This window comes from Pristiophorus japonicus, chromosome 4, assembly GCF_044704955.1.
Source record: "Pristiophorus japonicus isolate sPriJap1 chromosome 4, sPriJap1.hap1, whole genome shotgun sequence".
NCBI classification, from domain to species: domain Eukaryota; kingdom Metazoa; phylum Chordata; class Chondrichthyes; family Pristiophoridae; genus Pristiophorus; species Pristiophorus japonicus.
In genome coordinates, this window is record NC_091980.1 from 96273484 (window position 1) to 96292601 (window position 19118).

Here is a 19118-nt window from a genome sequence, read left to right on the forward strand (position 1 = left end):
AGTGAATTGGCCTCAACAATTTTCTATGGTAGAGAATTCCACAGGTTCACCACTCTCTGGGTGAAGAAGTTTCTCCTCATCTCGGTCTGAAATGGCTTACCCCTTATCCTTAGACTGTGACCCCTGGTTCTGGACTTCCCCAACATTGGGAACATTCTTCCTGCATCTAACCTGTCTAAACCCATCAGAATTTTAAACGTTTCTATGAGATCCCCCCTCAATCTTCTGAACTCCAGTGAATATAAGCCCAATTGATCCAGTCTTTCTTGATCTATCAGTCCCGCCATCCCAGGAATCAGTCTGGTGAACCTTTGCTGCACTCCCTCAATAGCAAAAATGTCCTTCCTCAAGTTAGGAGACCAAAACTGTACACAATACTCCAGGTGTGGCCTCACCAAGGCCCTGTACAACTGTAGTAACACCTCCCTGCCCCTGTACTCAAATCCCCTCGCTATGAAGGCCAACATGCCATTTGCCTTCTTAACTGCCAACATGCCATTTGCCTTCTTAACCGCCTGCTGTATCTGCATGCCAACCTTCAATGACTGATGTACCATGACAACCAGGTCTCGTTGCACCTCCCCTTTTCCCAATCTGTCACCATTCAGATAATAGTCTGTCTCTCTGCCCTAATCAAACCCTTTGTCCTCCTCTGCTGAGTTTTAAATTTCTCCCAGTCCCCGGGTTCGCTGCTGTTTCTGGCCAATTTGTATGCCACTTCCTTGGCTTTAATACTATCCCTGGTTTTCCCTGATAGCCATGGTTGAGCCACCTTCCCTTTTTTATTTTTACGCCAGACAGGGATGTACAATTGTTGTAGTTCATCCATGCAGTCTCTAAATGTCTGCCATTGCCCATCCACTGTCAACCCCTTAAGTATCATTCGCCAATCTATCCTAGCCAATTCACGCCTCATACCTTCAAAGTTACCCTTCTTTAAGTTCTGGACCATGGTCTCTGAATTAACTGTTTCATTCTCCATCCTAATATAGAATTCCATCATATTATGGTCACTCTTCCCCAAGAGGCCTTGCACAACGAGATTGCTAATTAATCCTCTCTCATTACACAACATATTACACATATGAGGGTAGTATACTTTAAAGTGTGTAGGATGCACTGATATCTCTAATCTTTTGTGGGCAGATTATACTAGTCACGCAATGAGGCAGGATTCACTAGCGATTAGTGGATTAAAGATATTAATTATGTGCCTTGATGAAGGCACTGAAATCAAATTTAACAGCCTTTCTGCTGCCCTAACTGAGATAAGCTAACTCAACACAGAACAGGGATTGAACATGGCACTTTCCTATTCTGAACAGCCTAGCACCATATCATTTTGTATATTTTTCTCCAGAGCTATCGCTCTTTTTTGAATGAAGCTGATACTGTTCGGAGTGGTCTTAGGACATTAGTAATTTCGACAAATTGTTTTCAAAAAATTTATTCTTAAAAAATTTATCTTAATGTCCTGGTAGGTTGATTAAGTGATAACACCCCTGGGGTTTAGACTGGGAGGATGTACTTAACTTGATGGTCTCAGCAAGCTGAATTAATATCGGTAGAAATGGTCATTAACAGTGATTGCATTATTTCACCAGTCTGTACTTAATCTGCACCGTCAGGCTTGTGACCTCCCCTAGTGATAGCACTGGGTCCTGGCTAGTCCAGGTCCTGATCTGGCGAGCTGTGACGCGTGACCCCTCGCTCTCAAAAGCGTCCATTACAAGGAGCAAGTCTGCGGGTTGCGCCATTTCCACCTGTTCCCCCTGTTAAAGTTTAAAAATATAATTTTAAAATCCAGAGAAATCAACAAAAAACCCAAAAGTACGTGGAAATTAATTAGATCAATTGATTTTATTAATTAATTCTTTGTAACTGATTCTTAAAAAATAGTCCTGATGGTGAGACTTATTTAACATACTATTCATACAACAAGAAGGAGAAATAACATTATCTTGCATGTTTTTTTTTAGCAATATTTTAAAAAGTAACTTCAAGTGAAAATGAACAACTCCATGCACGAACATTGCAAGTTCTTGAAAACCTTTCTCAGGTCCCTTTATATTTTGACCCACAAGCAGTAGACAACCAGAGTCCATTGAAACCACTTCAATTTGGGGCTCGTCTTGAGCCCATCGATGTCTGAACTTGTGGGAACGCTGCGCTTAAATTAGTTAAATCAGAATAAATAAAACCCACCAAAAAGATTGGGTTTTATTTATTGCAGATTCTTTAACTTTGCAATACGTATAGCAGAAAACAGGAGCTATGTTAAGCAGGTTTTTCCTGCCAGTAAAGCTGTTGTGTATCACTATTAAAGATTATGGGGCCAAAATTGCCACTTTGCGCAGAGTCAGTTATCGCCCTCGGCCGGCAATAAGGGTGTGCTAAATGGTTTACGTCTTGGCGCTGCGCCCCAGCGATGATGTCATTTCCGTGCGCGCCATCCCCTTATCGCTGTGCGCGCCATCCCCTTTGTGCCCCTCGAGGGAAATTGCCTCGTGGGAGCGAGGTCTGTGCGGGGCGATGCCAACAGCCTCTTGGTACGAGAAGCTGTGGCGCCCCGGCCGACGTTAAAGGGGAGGTGCTGCTGCGGCGACTGCCATCTTTTTTGTGTCGACCGAATTTTCAATCATTTGGCCCGACAATGGCAGCCGCTGGTTCGGCAAGGCTGCCAACAGGCAGTCCGGCACCCCCTCTTGGCCAGTGGGTGGCACTGAAGAGGCTGCTCAGATTGCAGTGGCCCTCCCCTTTAAGAGAAGGGGAGGGACGTTGTGCTGTGCTGATGTCAGCACTGACGCACTGAGGGTCACGTCGCGTGAACGCCGGGGGATCACAGGGACATCACGGGCAACTCCCCGCCAGCGCAAAAAAATCCTACAATTCGAATTATGCGCTGCAAACCCAGCGCGGGGCAATTTCAGCCCCTATGTATGTATGTGAGACAGTGTGGCCGAAATTCAGGGTCTCAGAGACCCATTTGTGGCGGCCATTAATAAAAATCGAATGGCTGCCGCTTTGGGGTCAACTGACCTAAATTGAGGTCGGGGATTTTTCGATCTGAACCCCATCCTGCCTGAGTGGTTACACCGCCAATTTCACACAATAAAAATACATACCTATTCATGTTGAGCAGAATAGATCAATCCCCCACCGCGCGTTGCCCTTGGCAGGTTTTTCTGTCGGTGCACCATCTCCGCATTGAGTGCGGCCCGGCAGGGGAGGGCCCACTGCCGCGGCTGCAATGGAAATATTTTTGCTGGCCGACTTGCCGATCGGCCGGCAAAATACTGCCCCCGGGTTCAGCCGACCCATTTTCAGCCACTCAGCCTGGCTTTGAGTCTAAGGCCTGCTCCCATTATGATCCATTTTCCTGTAGGAATTTGAAAAAAAATTTATTAAAGTCCTGAAAATGGATCTACTTACTGTACCAGGAGTTCCAGTGGTGAGTAACAGTTAAAAACTCATAGGTGCGCCAGCTTTCTGGTACACCTGAATTTCAACCCCAGTGTTTGTGCAATGTTCTAAATCTTTGCTAGATTCTCAAATCAGTATCTGGAGAATATATATGAAGTCTTCACTATGGGCCAGAGATCAGCTGTCAAGCACTGGTCTGAATTGTCAGTCAACACTGAACACGTGTCCATGCATCTGCTAATTAGAAACACCAGCAGTAGTTTAAGCAAATCCTCTTATTTTATTTGGAACAGGTTTTCCAGTATTGGCCTCTTGTTATTTTCTTGCTGCAGGCTTTTTGGAAGTAGACCCATTTACTGTGTGGCCATGCAACGGAATACTGGACCCATACAAATATCCTCTTGTTTGAGTGCAGACTATTAGTTATAATGTTAAAATGTAGCATTCAGTTCTAATGATTCATTTAAACCTAAAAGGATACAGTAGCATATTTTGGAGCTGCCGTGGACAGCCATGGGATTGTTCTGTCCTCAGATGAAGACAACTTTTGTTATTCCTGCATGGCAAGCGTACAGACTTGTAGTGGCTGGACAATCCTGGCATCTGGCATCCAGCCCCATTTTTAGGAGTTTTGCGACAATTTTTATAACCCCAAATCCACCCTATTGTTTTGTCTGCAAACTGGTGGGCCTCTCGCTTGGTTTCTTGTCAGATTTCAGGGTACTCTTCAAAGCATATTGTTGAAAGCTAAGCGTATACATTGCTAGTGGGCACATTTTAATCTTTCTCATCATTTATTACGCCCACTATTCCCGTTACAATTTCGCTGTTGAAATGCAAATCTGTAATTTTATTGAAGCTACATACAGCTCCTTTACAGGAAGTCATTGTGCTGGGGAAGAAGGATTAAAAAAAAAGACCCCTATGAATAATCTCAGTACGGCATAGGCGGCATTCCTTTGAATGCCACCAGTTCGTGTAAGCTCTTCATTTTTCCTTTTGTTTCGCCTTTCACTTTTTTGTTCTTTTATCTTTCTATACTTTATTTTGTTTCTTCCTTTCTTCAGTCTCTCCCATTGTCTTCATTTTTCTTCTTTTTTTCTTCAACACTTCAGGAGGGATTTTAACTGCTGGGCGGTAAGCCAGCAGAGTGACGGCCAATATTAACTGGCGGGCCTCATTCACATTCATTTGGGCTGGCAGCTAGCCGACTGCGAGCTGAAGATCGGGTGCCCTGAGGCCGCCCACTGACACTCGGGAAAGTTGCAGGGCAGGGGGTCGACAGAGTCTGGGGAAGCAGAGGGCCAGACTTTCAGGTGAAGCCCAGAGGAGCAATCCTGTTCGTCAAGGTCCCAGAAAGATGTTTAAAACTTACCTTTTAATGCCACCACTTCTTCCTCGGCAGGTTTTACTGAGCAGGGCACCCATGGCAGACGCCTCGCTCAGTGTGCTGTTAAAATGGCCTTGGGGTCTATTTTACGTCACAGGGTCCCAGTTAGCATATATAAATGAGACTGCGGCCTGTGTCAGATGGGTACCACAGCTGCCGGCAAAAACATGCAGGGTTAAACCAGCTGCAGGCAGGATTGAGCGGCAAATAGAGCCACTCGATTTTAACTTCCATTCTGCCCAGTGTCGGCTGGGTAGAGGGAGTTATAATTGCACCTTTCGTGTGCCTTTCTTTGACTTAGTTGTTTTTTTCCAAGCTCTCTTCTCCGCTTCTGAATGAAATGTTTCTGCAATAACTTTCTTCAATTTAACCTTGGTGTGGAACAACAACAACAAATTGCATTTATACAACATAGTAAAATGCCCCACAGGGTTTCACAGGAGTATTATAAGACAAAAAATTTGACACCGAGCCACATTAGAAGAAATTAGCGCAAGTGGCCAAAAGCTTGGCCAATGAGGTAGGTATTGAGGAGTGTCTTGAAGGAGGAAAGAGAGGTAGAGAGGTATAGGCAGAGAATTCCAGAGCTTAGGGCCTAGGCAACAGAAGGCACAGCCACCGATGGTTGAGCGATTATAATCGGGGATGCCCACGAGGGCAGAATTAGAGGAATGCAGATATCTCTGGTTGCGGGGGGGCGGGGGGGCAAAGGGGGGCTAGTTGTGGGGCTGGAGGAGATTACAGAGATAGGGAGGGGTGAGGCCAGGGAGGGATTTGAAAACAAGGATGAGAATTTTGAAATCGAGGCATTGCTTAACCGGGAGCTAATGTAGGGCAGCAAGCACAGGCAAAAAACTTCTATGTAGTTCTATGTATTGCCAAATATTTGTTTCACCGTTTTTTTTTAAAAAGTCAATAAAAATCTTAGTTTATGTTGAAACAATTCTGCATCTGATTTTTTGGCTGAATGATGGACGGCAGTATGGATTGATGTAGCAGTATGCAATATATTAATGCTGTAGATAGTAAAATAATTGATGATATAGCCAGATCCATTGAAAATTCTAGTTACAGCAAAGCAAATGAATTAAGCAGCCATCTGCTCATGTTGCATTTCAAGCTAATTCATGTGGTACTCATGGAAAGTTTCCCGTCTTTATACAGTTTAAGTAAGATTTCCCATTTCTTCATGAAAATATTTTGTGATTTGACAATTTGAAAGTGTTTTCTCTAATTCTCCTCCTTACGTCTCTCAGATGCAGCTGTTGGATACGTTCCCAGTGGAAGGAGGCCAGAAGGACCCCAAGCAGCGCTATATTCCTTTCCTGCCAGGTACAGTAACACATGCTGTCAGTTTGCTTTCCTAGTCTTACTCCCAAATGGTCCACATTTTTAGGCCCTAAAGGCAGAACTGGCAGATCGTTTATCTGCAAAAAAAGTCACAATGAAATGTGTGAGCGCACAATGGGTTTTAGTTGTAAAATGCTAAAATGTACTTTGTGGTATCAGTGCTATGATTAAATGTTTACAGTAATGACTTTTCTTATCTCTCTCGCACCCTCCCACCACCCCGAATGCCTCTGTGGCTAAATGTACTGAGCGATGTGGTATTGATCCACGCAGACTAGGAATATTCCAGGTTTAATCTGCACTCTTTTAGTTAATTTTGACTGGGCCTGCAACGGAGAGGGAGGAGGGTTACAGATGGTCTCAGAATCACTGGCTTTGAAGAGGAAGAATCAAAGTTGGTTCTGTGGGAAGTGTGTGTACATGTTCAGGATTGGTTTGTTTTCCCTGGACAAATAGATTGTTGAAATTCATTGTCCAGACTCACAGGTGAAGAATAGCCACTAATACAAGTTCCGAGAAGGCTAAAGGTAGTATGCATTTCTTTCAAAACCACAAATATATTAAGCTAGAAATCTTTAGAGGGAATAGTTTGTAATGCATTCACAAAAAAAAATGAATAGAATGTCTCCATGAACTATATTAAAAGAGACACCACAGTCAAATTGGGCAATTTCGGGGGCATGGCCCATTGCTGAAACAATGTACCGTGAAACTGGGGTCGAGCTTGTTTGTGCCACATTAGGAACGCAATTTGACCTCCAAATAGCAACTTAGTGGCAAGCCCAAGAGAACGATGTTTGATAAATGTACAGCTATTTTACTTTCAGGATTATGCAATAATCTGTCAGAAAGTGTTTCACCTGTAATGGTTAATTGTTGAGTTGACTACAAGGTCATAATTACTGGTAGCCTAAACAGTATATGGAAAATAATTTATTTTTCAGATTCAACAGGTTTTTTTTATGACCAGTTATGTAATTTCCCTGCTGATTCCATAAAATATCATTGTGATTGCATAGAAACATAGAAACATAGAAAATAGGTGCAGGAGCAGGCCATTCAGCCCTTCTAGCCTGCACCGCCATTCAATGAGTTCATGGCTGAACATGAAACTTCAGTACCCCCTTCCTGCTTTCACGCCATACCCCTTGATCCCCCGAGTAGTAAGGACTTCATCTAACTCCCTTTTGAATATATTTAGTGAATTGGCCTCAACTACTTTCTGTGGTAGAGAATTCCACAGGTTCACCACTCTCTGGGTGAAGAAGTTTCTCCTTATCTCGGTCCTAAATGGCTTACCCCTTATCCTTAGACTGTGACCCCTGGTTCTGGACTTCCCCAACATTGGGAACATTCTTTCTGCATCCAACCTGTCCAAACCCGTCAGAATTTTAAACGTTTCTATGAGGTCCCCTCTCACTCTTCTGAACTCCAGTGAATACAAGCCCAGTTGATCCAGTCTTTCTTGATAGGTCAGTCCCACCATCCCGGGAATCAGTCTGGTGAATCTTCGCTGCACTCCCTCAATAGCAAGAATGTCCTTCCTCAAGTTAGGAGACGAAAACTGTACACAATACTCCAGGTGTGGCCTCACCAAGGCCCTGTACAACTGTAGCAACACCTCCCTGCCCCTGTACTCAAATCCCCTTGCTATGAAGGCCAACATGCCATTTGCTTTCTTAACCGCCTGCTGTACCTGCATGCTAACCTTCAATGACTGATGTACCATGACACCCAGGTCTCGTTGCACCTTCCCTTTTCCTAATCTGTCACCATTCAGATAATAGTCTGTCTCTCTGTTTTTACCACCAAAGTGGATAACCTCACATTTATCCACATTATACTTCATCTGCCATGCATTTGCCCACTCACCTAACCTATCCAAGTCACTCTGCAGCCTCATAGCATCCTCCTCGCAGCTCACACTGCCACCCAACTTAGTGTCATCCGCAAATTTGGAGATACTACATTTAATCCCCTCGTCTAAATCATTAATGTACAATGTAAACAACTGGGGCCCCAGCACAGAACCCTGCGGTACCCCACTAGTCACTGCCTGCCATTCCGAAAAGTACCCATTTACTCCTAGTCTTTGCTTCCTGTCTGACAACCAGTTCTCAATCCACGTCAGCACACTACCCCCAATCCCATGTGCTTTAACTTTGCACATTAATCTCCTGTGTGGGACCTTGTCGAAAGCCTTCTGAAAGTCCAAATATACCACATCAACTGGTACTCCTTTGTCCACTTTATTGGAAACATCCTCAAAAAATTCCAGAAGATTTGTCAAGCATGACCTCCCTTTCACAAATCCATGCTGACTTGGACCTATCATGTCACCATTTTCCAAATGCGCTGCTATGACATCCTTAATAATTGATTCCATCATTTTACCCACTACTGAGGTCAGGCTGACCGGTCTATAATTCCCTGCTTTCTCTCTCCCTCCTTTTTTAAAAAGTGGGGTTACATTGGCTACCCTCCACTCGATAGGAACTGATCCAGAGTCAATGGAATGTTGGAAAATGACTGTCAATGCATCCGCTATTTCCAAGGCCACCTCCTTAAGTACTCTGGGATGCAGTCCATCAGGCCCTGGGGATTTATCGGCCTTCAATGCCATCAATTTCCCCAACACAATTTCCCGACTAATAAAGATTTCCCTCAGTTCCTCCTTACTAGACCCTCTGACCACTTTTATATCCGGAAGGTTGTTTGTGTCCTCCTTAGTGAATACTGAACCAAAGTACTTGTTCAATTGGTCTGCCATTTCTTTGTTCCCCGTTATGACTTCCCCTGATTCTGACTGCAGGGGACCTACGTTTGTCTTTACTAACCTTTTGCGAAATGGAGTCAGCAGCAGTACGGCAACCGTGTAGTTTTACATCAGTGAGCTGCTGAGCCTAGTACGATGCTAGACACAATGTATGTGGAGGAATTCTAGCCATGCAAGAAGCTTTAGATCTGTGCAGCACTTTGACAGAGTGTGTGATGTGATAGAACTGTAACTGATTGATACTTCGATTGTGTCGTTTCAGTCCAATCCTGTTTAGAACTAGGAGTGTGATGATGCTCAAATAGAGAAAGGCATCAAATTGCTCTGTGAAGTTCTTTGTTTGACAGTTCAACTTTCAAACATTAGAGTCAAGTTTCGGGCCGCGCCTAGAACGGCGCAGCCCTGATCTGGATGCCCGTTTTTCGCGCCTAGAAGCACGACAGAAAAATACCTCTTAATTCTCCGGCTCCTTGCTGGTCCCTGGGAGCTCGGCGCGGCGAGCACACAGCAGCAGGGGGCGGAGCCACAGAGTCGCGCCGATTCTGCAAGTGGAGGGGGGCGGGGCTAAGTTAAATGAGGCAATGTCGTGCAGTAGCCCAGAAACATTGGCACTCGGCCATTTTTAAAGGAACTTAAAGAAAAGTGCTGATTTGTTTCATGGACCTCTGGAAAGGCTTGGTGATTTTTTTGTGTCTGAAGGAGTGCTTTTAGCAGCACTGTTGAATACATCACCTGCAGAAATCAGTGAGTGCTGCTTTTCACTGCTAAATTTCCAGAACAGGTGCTGCGTTGGTGCATGCAAATTAAGGACTGTGTGTTTTGAAAAATAAGAGTGTCAATTCAATACAGCAATGGAACAACGTCCACCAAGAAAAAATAATTTCTTGCATGAGGAAGTGGAGATATTAGTCAACGTCATTGAGCAGAGATAGCAGGAGCTAGATACCAGCAACAGAGGTCGCATAAAAGTGCCACCTAAAGAAATGAAGAAACGTTGGAACCAAGTTGCAGAAGATTACTGCGCAGTGGTGCATACCATGAGATCTGGAAGCCAGTGTAAAAAGAAATGGCACGACCTTGATCAAGTAGTTAGTGTAAGTAATATTTTCAATTTTTAATGTAATCGTAATTGTAATGTGACTATCTGTATGTCCCACCCTGCAGAAAGACGCACTCTGTAAAAAGTTATATTTTACTCTTTGCAGAAGAAATTGGCCCACAACAAAAGGGAAGCAACTCGGACAGGAGGAGGCACACGTAATCTGCATCCACTGACACCCTTGGAACAGAGGGTAGCTGCTATGATGAGTCGTACATGGAGAAAAGCAATCAGTACAGCACAAGCTGGGCCCGCACGCGAGGAAGATGGTAAGTCCTGAAAATGCATCGTGGCCCTTCAAATCAACCTGCTGCCTGGCCTGCTATGTGTGAGAGTACTCGTGCCACCCATCCTGCCTCCTCGCTTGCTGTTAAACATTTGACTGTTCTGATATATTTTGCAGAATATGATGATGATGATGCTGCCAACCCTGAGGATCCTGAAGATACAGAACAAGAACCAGATGCGGACGATCCAGACCAGATGATGGCGGTGATTACTGAAATGTCTACAGAGGAGAGCTTCCAAATTAACGTTTATGAGCCCCCATTAAGGGGCATCAGAGTTTCAACCCCTTGCATAGGTTCTGGTTCCACGTTCCATGGTTTTGATTCCGATGTTGTGGGTCCCAGTAGTGCTGCTGGTGTAATGCAGCAGTTTACAGCCATTGCCCCACCGTCCCAGCCCGAGCCTCTCTAGCACAGAGCATCCCACCATCCCAGCCCGCGCCTCCCTGTGTAGTGGTGCCGTTTGGAACACCGAGCTTCCCACTGTCCGTGCCGCGCCTCCCAGTGTAGTGGTGCCACGAGGCAGACCCAGGCAGAGGAGAAGGAGATTGGAGACACGCTCTCCTGAGATGCAGCGGCTCAGGTTGTGGCATTGGGTAAGGAGACCAATGAGCTTACCCAATCACTCATCGGTAGCGTCAGCGCAGTGGGTGAAGAGGTGACGGTCCTGACGGGAGAAATAGCAGTAATGACACGGGAAGTTAGGGAGGGAATGTCCGAGGGAGTGCAGTCGACGGCACAGGCCATCAGGGAGGGCATGCAAGTGTCGGCACAGGCCATCATGGAGGTAGCTGCTGCAATAAGGGCACACAGCCCCGTCAATCAAATGACACCCCCATGAAGAAGTGAACATTCACGGAGATGTGGATGAGAGATGGTTGCAGCCTTTCTTTGCTGCTTTTGTTCTTGTTCTTGATGTAGCTGTAGTAGCGTTTTTCAAATTGAAATTGTTTTGTAAGTTTTGTAATTTTACAACTTATAAGTGATCTCAGGGTTTTTTAAATGATCTTATAGTGTAAATGCTCTCTCATTTTGTAACTTATTTAATTTTGCATCTAAAAAGTGATCTTGACGTTTAAGTGATCTTAAGAGTGTAGGATTTTTCACATTGAAATTGTTTTGTAACTTTTGTAAGTTTATAAGTGATCTTAAAGTTTTTAAGTGATCTTCAAGAGTCATATTAAAAAGTAAAGTTTGATACACAAATATTTTATTACAGTGATGTTAACTTTTCAATAAAATATTTTTTCATTAAAACTGATTCATCTTCCATTAACACAACACAACGTAGGAACAACTGCAAAGAATAAACATGTCCATGCGCAACAGTGGTCGCAGAGCCCTCAGGCATCAGTAGTTGAAGCGTTCACGGATGAGCTGCTGGTGCAGGGCTCGAGCAATCGTTAAAGGAGCACGATGGACGGCCCTCCTCCAACCTCGTGCTCCGGCATCAGTCACTTGCATGCTTTCCTGATCGTCGTCATCATCCACATCCTGCTCTTCCGTAATACTATCATCATGAACTGGACCCTCACGTGGGTCTTCTGGTTCCACTACCAGCTCCTGCTGCCTCATGATAAGTTATGGAGCATGCAACACACAACAGTGAAGTGACCGACAATCTGAGGAGAGTATTGCAAGTGGCCTCCGGAATGATCCAGGCGTCGGAATCGCTGTTTCAATATGCCAATGGTCCTCTCAATGATGCTGCACGTCGCAATGTGCGCCATGTTGTATTGACGGTCAGCTTCTGTCCGTGTCACGCATAGGGGCGTCATGAGCCAGGTGGTCAGGCCCTATCCTTTGTCTCCCAGTAGCCAGCTCTGCCCTTCTGGCTGCTGCTGAAACATGTCAGATGTAACGCTGTCACGTAGGATGGATGCATCATGGGTGCTGCCAGGGTATATCGCATCGACTGACATGATGCGCTGCTTGTCGTCACATATGAGCTATGAGCTGCATATTGATGGAGTGGAAACCTTTTCTATTCTTGTACTGCTCGGAATCCTCCACAGGTGCTCGCAAGGCTATGTGGGTACAATCAATGCACACTTGTACCTTTGGGAAGCCGGCAATCCTAAAGAAGCCCACAGCCCTCTCATGGATCGCTTGTGCGGTCATTGGGAACTTGATGAAATAATTCCTCCGCGCATACAGTGCAGCCGCGACCTGGTAAATGTAGGCATGTATTGCACGTTGAGAGATGGCGCACACATCTCCAGTTGTAGCCTGAAACGATCCCGAGGCATAAAAGGCAAGTGCAGCTGTTACCTTCACTTCAACAGACAAGGCAGTTGGCATTCTGCTTCTGGGCTGCAAATCTGCTCTCACCATATCACAGATCTCAGCGACAACTTCTCTGCGGAAACACAGCCTTTTGACACAATCAGCCTTGCTCATGTCCAGGTACGAGCGCCTGGCTCGATATTGCCAACGTGGGTAAGGTCTCCTGCCCATCAACCTACGGGCTATGACGTTCCTGGTGCGGTGAGCTCTAATCAATTCTCTCCTGTGCAGTGAATTTCTGGCGAACCATTGCATAATCCGTGGTGTTGACAATGCAGCACCCATTCTGCAAATTTAAGTTTCAAACTGGCTATCTGGCTGCCTCTCCCTGTCCCTGGCCGAATGGCCTCAGTCTCCCTCGCAATTCGAAGGCTGCTTGCTGTGTCTTCAGCTGCCGTCGAGCCACTGACGCCGCCCCTGTCTCCGACATGGAAGGAAGGCCTGCCTGAAGCACCGCAGCTCGAAGGCTGCTTGCTGCTTCACACAGGTAGGAATATACCCCCCCCCCCCCACACCCGACCTCCACTCCGCTCCGACCTCCGCTTCCGACCCCCCCGACCCCGACCTCCGCTCCCGAACGCCACCCCCCGACCGACCTCCGCTCTCGACCTCCCTCCCTACCCCCCCCCACCCCCCTCCCCTCACCCCACTCACCCCCCCCTCTCCACCCCCTAACACCACCCCCCTCCTCCCCCTCTCCTCCACCCCTCTCCCCTCCACCCCTCGCTGTCAGAAACACAGACACTGACAGACAGAGAGTGAGAGACACTGACCGAGACACACTGAGGGGGCCATCCCAGCATGCTGTTGGAGGACTCCCGGTGCTGCAGTCAGTAAGTAGAAAATGTTTTATTTATTGATTTTTTAAAAATTTTTATTTTTTATTAATTTTTTTTGATTGATTTATTGGTTGATTTATTGATGTATTCATCATTTATTATTGCTGATGGCTCTTTTTGTAAAACTGAAGTGTTTAATATTTGTAAACTTTCCTTTAAACCCCCTTCCCCCCCCCCCCCCCCCCGATTCCCTGCGCCTGATTTGTAACCTACGCCTGATTTTCTAAGTGTAGACAAGGTTTTTCTGGGCATACAAAAATCTACACTTACTCCATTCTAAGTTAGTTTGGAGTAAGTTTTCACTGCCTAAGCTTTCAAAACGGGCGTAAGTGGCCGGACACGCCCCCTTTTAAAAAAAAAATCTGTTCCAAACTGAAACTGTTCGAACTGACTAGAACTGGAGCCAACTAAATGCCGAGAATTGCAATTTCTAAGATACTCCATTCTAAACCAGTTGCTCCAAAAAAACAGGAGCAACTCAGGCCGAAACTTGGCCCCTTTATTTCTACCTATTTAATGCTTTACTCTGTCCCACTTTTAGCTCCACACAATCTCGAGTTATTATTTTTGAATTGTAATCTCAGTGATCTCCCCCTGCAGCTGCAACTCACTTTCTGTGCCTCACAACATCAAGGGAGTCTTGCTTTGGAAGTTAAAAATAAGAGTTTTGTTAGACCTCCAGTTACAACTAAATATCTGACCCAAAGATTTGGTTCTGACTTCGATTCAGATTTGCAGCTTCCTAAAAGGGGCCCCATTATCACAAAATTCTGGTTTACCCAGAGCTTAGCTGCTTAAAATTGCAATATCCATGCATGGGGATTGTAAATTTCCCAGTAATAGTGGTGGTGCTCTGTCGAATGGAAAGCTTATCGTGAGGGCAAATGTAAAGCTTCATTTAGCTTTCGTTGTTCTGTTGGTTATCTAACTGGTTGTTATGTGTAGAATTTCAAATGTATATTATTGTACAGTGCACTCGGCCATAGAGATTGCAGGGTTTGCATCCATAGTTCCTGCATGATGACTTCTGGATCGTCCAGACATCTTCTAGCTGCAGCACAAATAGAACTGAAAGCAATGTTGTAATTCAGTGAATGCAGTTTCCTTTTCAGAGGTGCACTCTTTGCATCCATTATCTACTTTATTTTCTTTTTTGTAAGCATTAATATTTATTAATATTTGCTCGGTTTGTCACTTATTATTAAACATGGTATTTGCATTAAAACTTGTGTATTGGTTAACATTAAAACCTTGCCCTGGTGCTTGTACAGTCTGATAACATCTTCTGCCAGTTATCAGTGAAACTGACAACAGTGTTCCCATAGTTGATTCTACCAATAGTGATATCTGTACAACCCAGTTGAAGGTTTTACGATCACGGCCCTGAAATTGTGGTCGGAGATATTTCCAAATGTACCTGGTGGTCCCGGAAGAATGAACACTTGCGCTATGAGGCCTCCATGTGCAGCCCAGCGCAGGGGTCAACATATTCCAGGAGTGTATGTGCATCCTGGGATCACGTGGGCTGGACCAACCAATGAAAATGGCGCATTCCCATTCACAGTAATGGTGAATTCCGTTTGTACGGAGATCACCATTTCTGTGAATGGGGATACCCCCAAAATACATAGACATTTTAAATAACTAAGACAGATACTTCATGTATTTAAAATTAATTGTAATTGAATGTTCTAGACAATTTATCTTTTTGAATTTTTTTAACATGTTTTAATTAGGGTAAAAATAAACTTACCTTAATCGACAGGGTTTTTAATTTAAAAATTATTGCTAACATTTTATTTTTCTATCTTTTAAAACTTTACGCTGGTAAAAGGAAGCCTTACGCCTGCTTTTACCAGGTGTAAGAATTTGAATGACATTCGCTTGGCAAGAGTTGGGAAAAGAACCCAAATCTCCACCGTGAAGAAATGTTCACAGTTTGCAAATGCCGGATTTCGGCGCATGCGCATCACGCGCCGAGAACCGGCACTTTTGGGGCCTTTACGGATGTGTGTGCAAATCATACGTGCCTGTCGAGACTGTAATTTTAGGCCTAATATGTCCTACAGCCATCAGTGGAATTTATTGATTAATGATTAAATTTATCCTGACAACAGCTTAGAAGTGTGGAACTCCACTGATACTGCGACATGATTTGCTAAAGTGTTAACATACAGATTGAAGATGCACCAGTTTGCTGTCCTGTAAATCCAATCCTTGATATCTTAGGTCTCTGGTCTGTAACACATAGCTCCCTTACATTGTTTAACCCGTTCAATCGTCTTCATTAACCTATGGACTGCTCACCCCAGTCTTTGTTTAGTTAACCCATAGTTCAAAATAACAGTATCTAAGATCAGCAGGAGGACTTTGCTGCAGACTGCACTTCCCCCCCACCATCCCCTCCTCACCATATTTCATGTATGTTTTTGGGTCATAATAGAGGTAATTGGTTAACTATTTGCATTATTCTGAAAGCCTTTAAAAATGTTCAAAAGGCAACTCAAACTATTAGCAACCTTTGCCCAGGCTGAAAAGGTATACGATTAAGATAAGCGAAAGGAACCCTTTTCGAGTCTGCAGGCAAGTTACAGGGCAGCCCAGCATTTAATCACCAGTTTAATGGCTAGTGATGTGGAGGTGATGCTGCTTGATGTGGTTGCAAAGAGGGTTTCCCTCTGTGCCACTCCATAGCACTATCCCAATAAGTGGATATTGCTGGAAGGAAGTGGAACTAAGCTTGAATTAGCAACACAGGTATGTCACTGGTTTTTTCAACTCTGTAATGCAGATTAGTAACAGCAAATGCTCTGTATTTTGCTCTGTGCTGACCAAGACCTTGTAAAAATACAATTTGCACAGATGTTGAGAGGCGGGCGTAACAGAGCTAGCCAATATGGTTGGTGGCATCTTGGCAGTTGTGCCAATCCAGCTTTGCTGGCATACCTTTTTTCATACAGCACCATGTAAAGCAAGACACGTTGTGATTGGGATTGCTTCTAAATAGCAATCCAGCATAACAGCTAGTTTGGCCGCCACACATATCAGTGCCCTTGCTCCTGCCCTTACAATCTACCTTCAGAGTTAAGGGGCCCAAGTTTCGAGCCGCGCCTAGAATGGCGCAGTCCCGACCTGGACGCCTGTTTTTCGCACCACAAAGTGCGGCTAAAAAAAACCTCCGTATTCTCCACCTCCCTGCAGGTCCTCTGGCCCTCGGCGCAGCGCAGCAGGAGCTGTAGGGGGCGGAGCCAGGTCCCTGCGCCGAAAACAGTGCCGGGACCTCTGCACATGTGCGCTACAGTGGGCGCACAAATGCAGTAGCTCCAGGCGCCCGAAACTGTGAGGGAGGGGCCCGGAGCACGCAGCCCCTAGGCCTGGCCGAATGGCCTCACTGGGGCTGCGGGTGAATAAGGCTCCGCCCACGGCCAGCTCCTGCTTCCTCCCGACCCGACTTGACTCCTGCTTCCCGCCCCCCCCGCCCCTGCCCCCGGACCGGACCTGACACCCGCTCCCCACCCCCCCCCACCCCCACCTCCGGACCGGACCCGACACCCGCTCCCCCTCCCCCCCCCCCCCCCGGACCGGACCCAACACCCGCTTTCCCCAGCCCCCGGACCGGACCCAACACCCGCTCCCCCCCCGCCCCCGGACTGGATCCGACCTGACCTCCCTCCCCCCGACCTGACCTCCCTCTCCCTCCCTCCCTCCCCCCGACCCGAACCGAACCGACCTCCCTCCCACCACCCCCCCGACCCGACCCAACGCCACCTACCTGTAAATCTGGTGCTGGGGACGGGCCCTGCCCGAAGTCTCGGGCCCGGCCCGTTCAGCCTCCCTCCCCCTTCTCCTACCCTCCCCCCCCAATCTCCTCCCCCCCCCCAATTTTCTCCCCCCCCCCAATCTCCTTCCCTCCCCCAATCTCCTTCCCCCCCCAATCTCCTTCCCCCCCCAATCTCCTTCCCCCCCCAATCTCCTTCCCCCCCAATCTCCTTCCCCATCCCCCCAATCTCCTTCCCCGCCCCCAATCTCCTCCCCCCCAATCTCCTTCTCCCCCCAATCTCCTTCTCCCCCCCCCAAACTCCTTCTCCCCCCCAATCTCCTTCTCCCCATCTCCTTCCCCCCCATCTCCTTTCCCCCCATTTCCTTTCTCCCCCTATCTCCTTTCTCCCCTTTATCCCCTTCTCCCCCCCTCCCCCTTCTCCCCCATCCCTCACCCTTCCCCCCTCCCCCTTCTCCCCCTTCCCTTCTGCTCCCCTCCTAATTTTTTTTGATTGATTTATTGGTTGATTTATTGATGTATTTATCATTTATTATTGATGATGGCTCTTTATTTGTAAAACTGAAGTGTTTAATGTTTGTAAACTTCCCTTTAAACACCACCCCCCGCCCCCACCATTCCCTACGCCTGATTTGTAACCTACGCCTGATTTTTTAAAGTGTAGACAAAGTTTTTTCGAGCGTACAAAAATCTTCACTTACTCCATTCTAAGTTAGTTTGGAGTAAGTTTTCACTCATGAAACTTTGAAATCAGGCGTAAGTGGCCGGACACGCCCCCTTTTGAAAAGAAAATTCTGTTCCAAAGTGAAACTGTTCTAACTGACTAGAACTGGAGCAAACTAAATGACGAGAATTCCGATTTCTAAGATACTCCGTTCTACACCAGTTGCTCCTAAAAATCAGGAGCAAATCATGTGGAATCTTGGGGCCATAGTTTCAATGTGCAATGTTTAACTGACAATATTCACCGCTGTCTGCAGGTGTGGGTGTGTGGGCATGGCCAGGTGGCCCAGAGCACCTCCCTTGCAGCTTGACTTGTCTGGAGTCCCTTCATGTTCCTCTTCCTTCTTCCAAACGCCTCAATTAGGGGAAACCATTGATGCCAGTAATCATGAATAAAAAGTTGAACAGTTAGCACAGCGAGAGCCAAGAGGGGAAAAAAATAATCAAAACAGGTCAAAACTCACTGGAAAAACTACTGAATAAATCTTCATACTACAGCTTTATATTTGCTTTCATACACAGCTCACAATCTAGCAACACTGAACAGCAGGGATCTGACCTAAATAGGGATAAAGACACTGAAGATGTCATAATGAAACGTTCATGTCTTTGAAAGTTATAGTGAAGCTGCTGCCTGTTCTGGGTGGGAGCTTCTACAACCTACCATCGACCCACAGAAATTCCTCATTACAGCCTTGGTCCAAACATGGAAAAACAAACTGAATCCCAGAGGTGAGGTGAGAGCGACTGCCCTTGACATCAAGGCAGCATTTGATAGAGTGTGGCATCAAGGAGCCCGAGTAAAATTGAAGTCAATGGGAATGAGGGAGAAAACTCTCCATTGGCTGGAATCTTACCCAGCACAAAGGAAGATAGTTGTGGTTGTTGGAGGTCAATCATCTCAGCCCAGGACATCGCTGCAGCAGTTCCTCAGGGCAGTGTCCTAGGCCCAGTCATCTTCAGCTGCTTCATCAATGACCTTCCTTCCATTATAAGGTCAGAAGTGGGGATGTTCGATGATGTTCAGATCCATTCGCAATTCCCCAGATAATTAAGCAGTCCAAGCCCGCATGCAGCAAGACCTGGACGACATTCAGACTTGGCTGATGTGTGGCACGAACATTACTTGCCACTTAAGTGCCAGGCAATGACTATCCCGAACAAGAG

The 19118-nt window shown here is 46.0% G+C and overlaps 1 protein-coding gene across 3 annotated transcripts in view; it reads left to right on the top strand.

The window, feature by feature from the left end:
• sh3pxd2b (SH3 and PX domains 2B) overlaps positions 1-19118 on the top strand; it is a 400707-nt gene that overhangs the window by 129579 nt on the left and 252010 nt on the right. For all 3 annotated transcript variants that reach the window (XM_070878439.1, XM_070878440.1, XM_070878441.1), the window contains one exon: positions 6070-6145. In XM_070878439.1, the coding sequence (XP_070734540.1) occupies positions 6070-6145 (76 nt within the window). The remainder of the gene's footprint in view (positions 1-6069; positions 6146-19118) is intronic.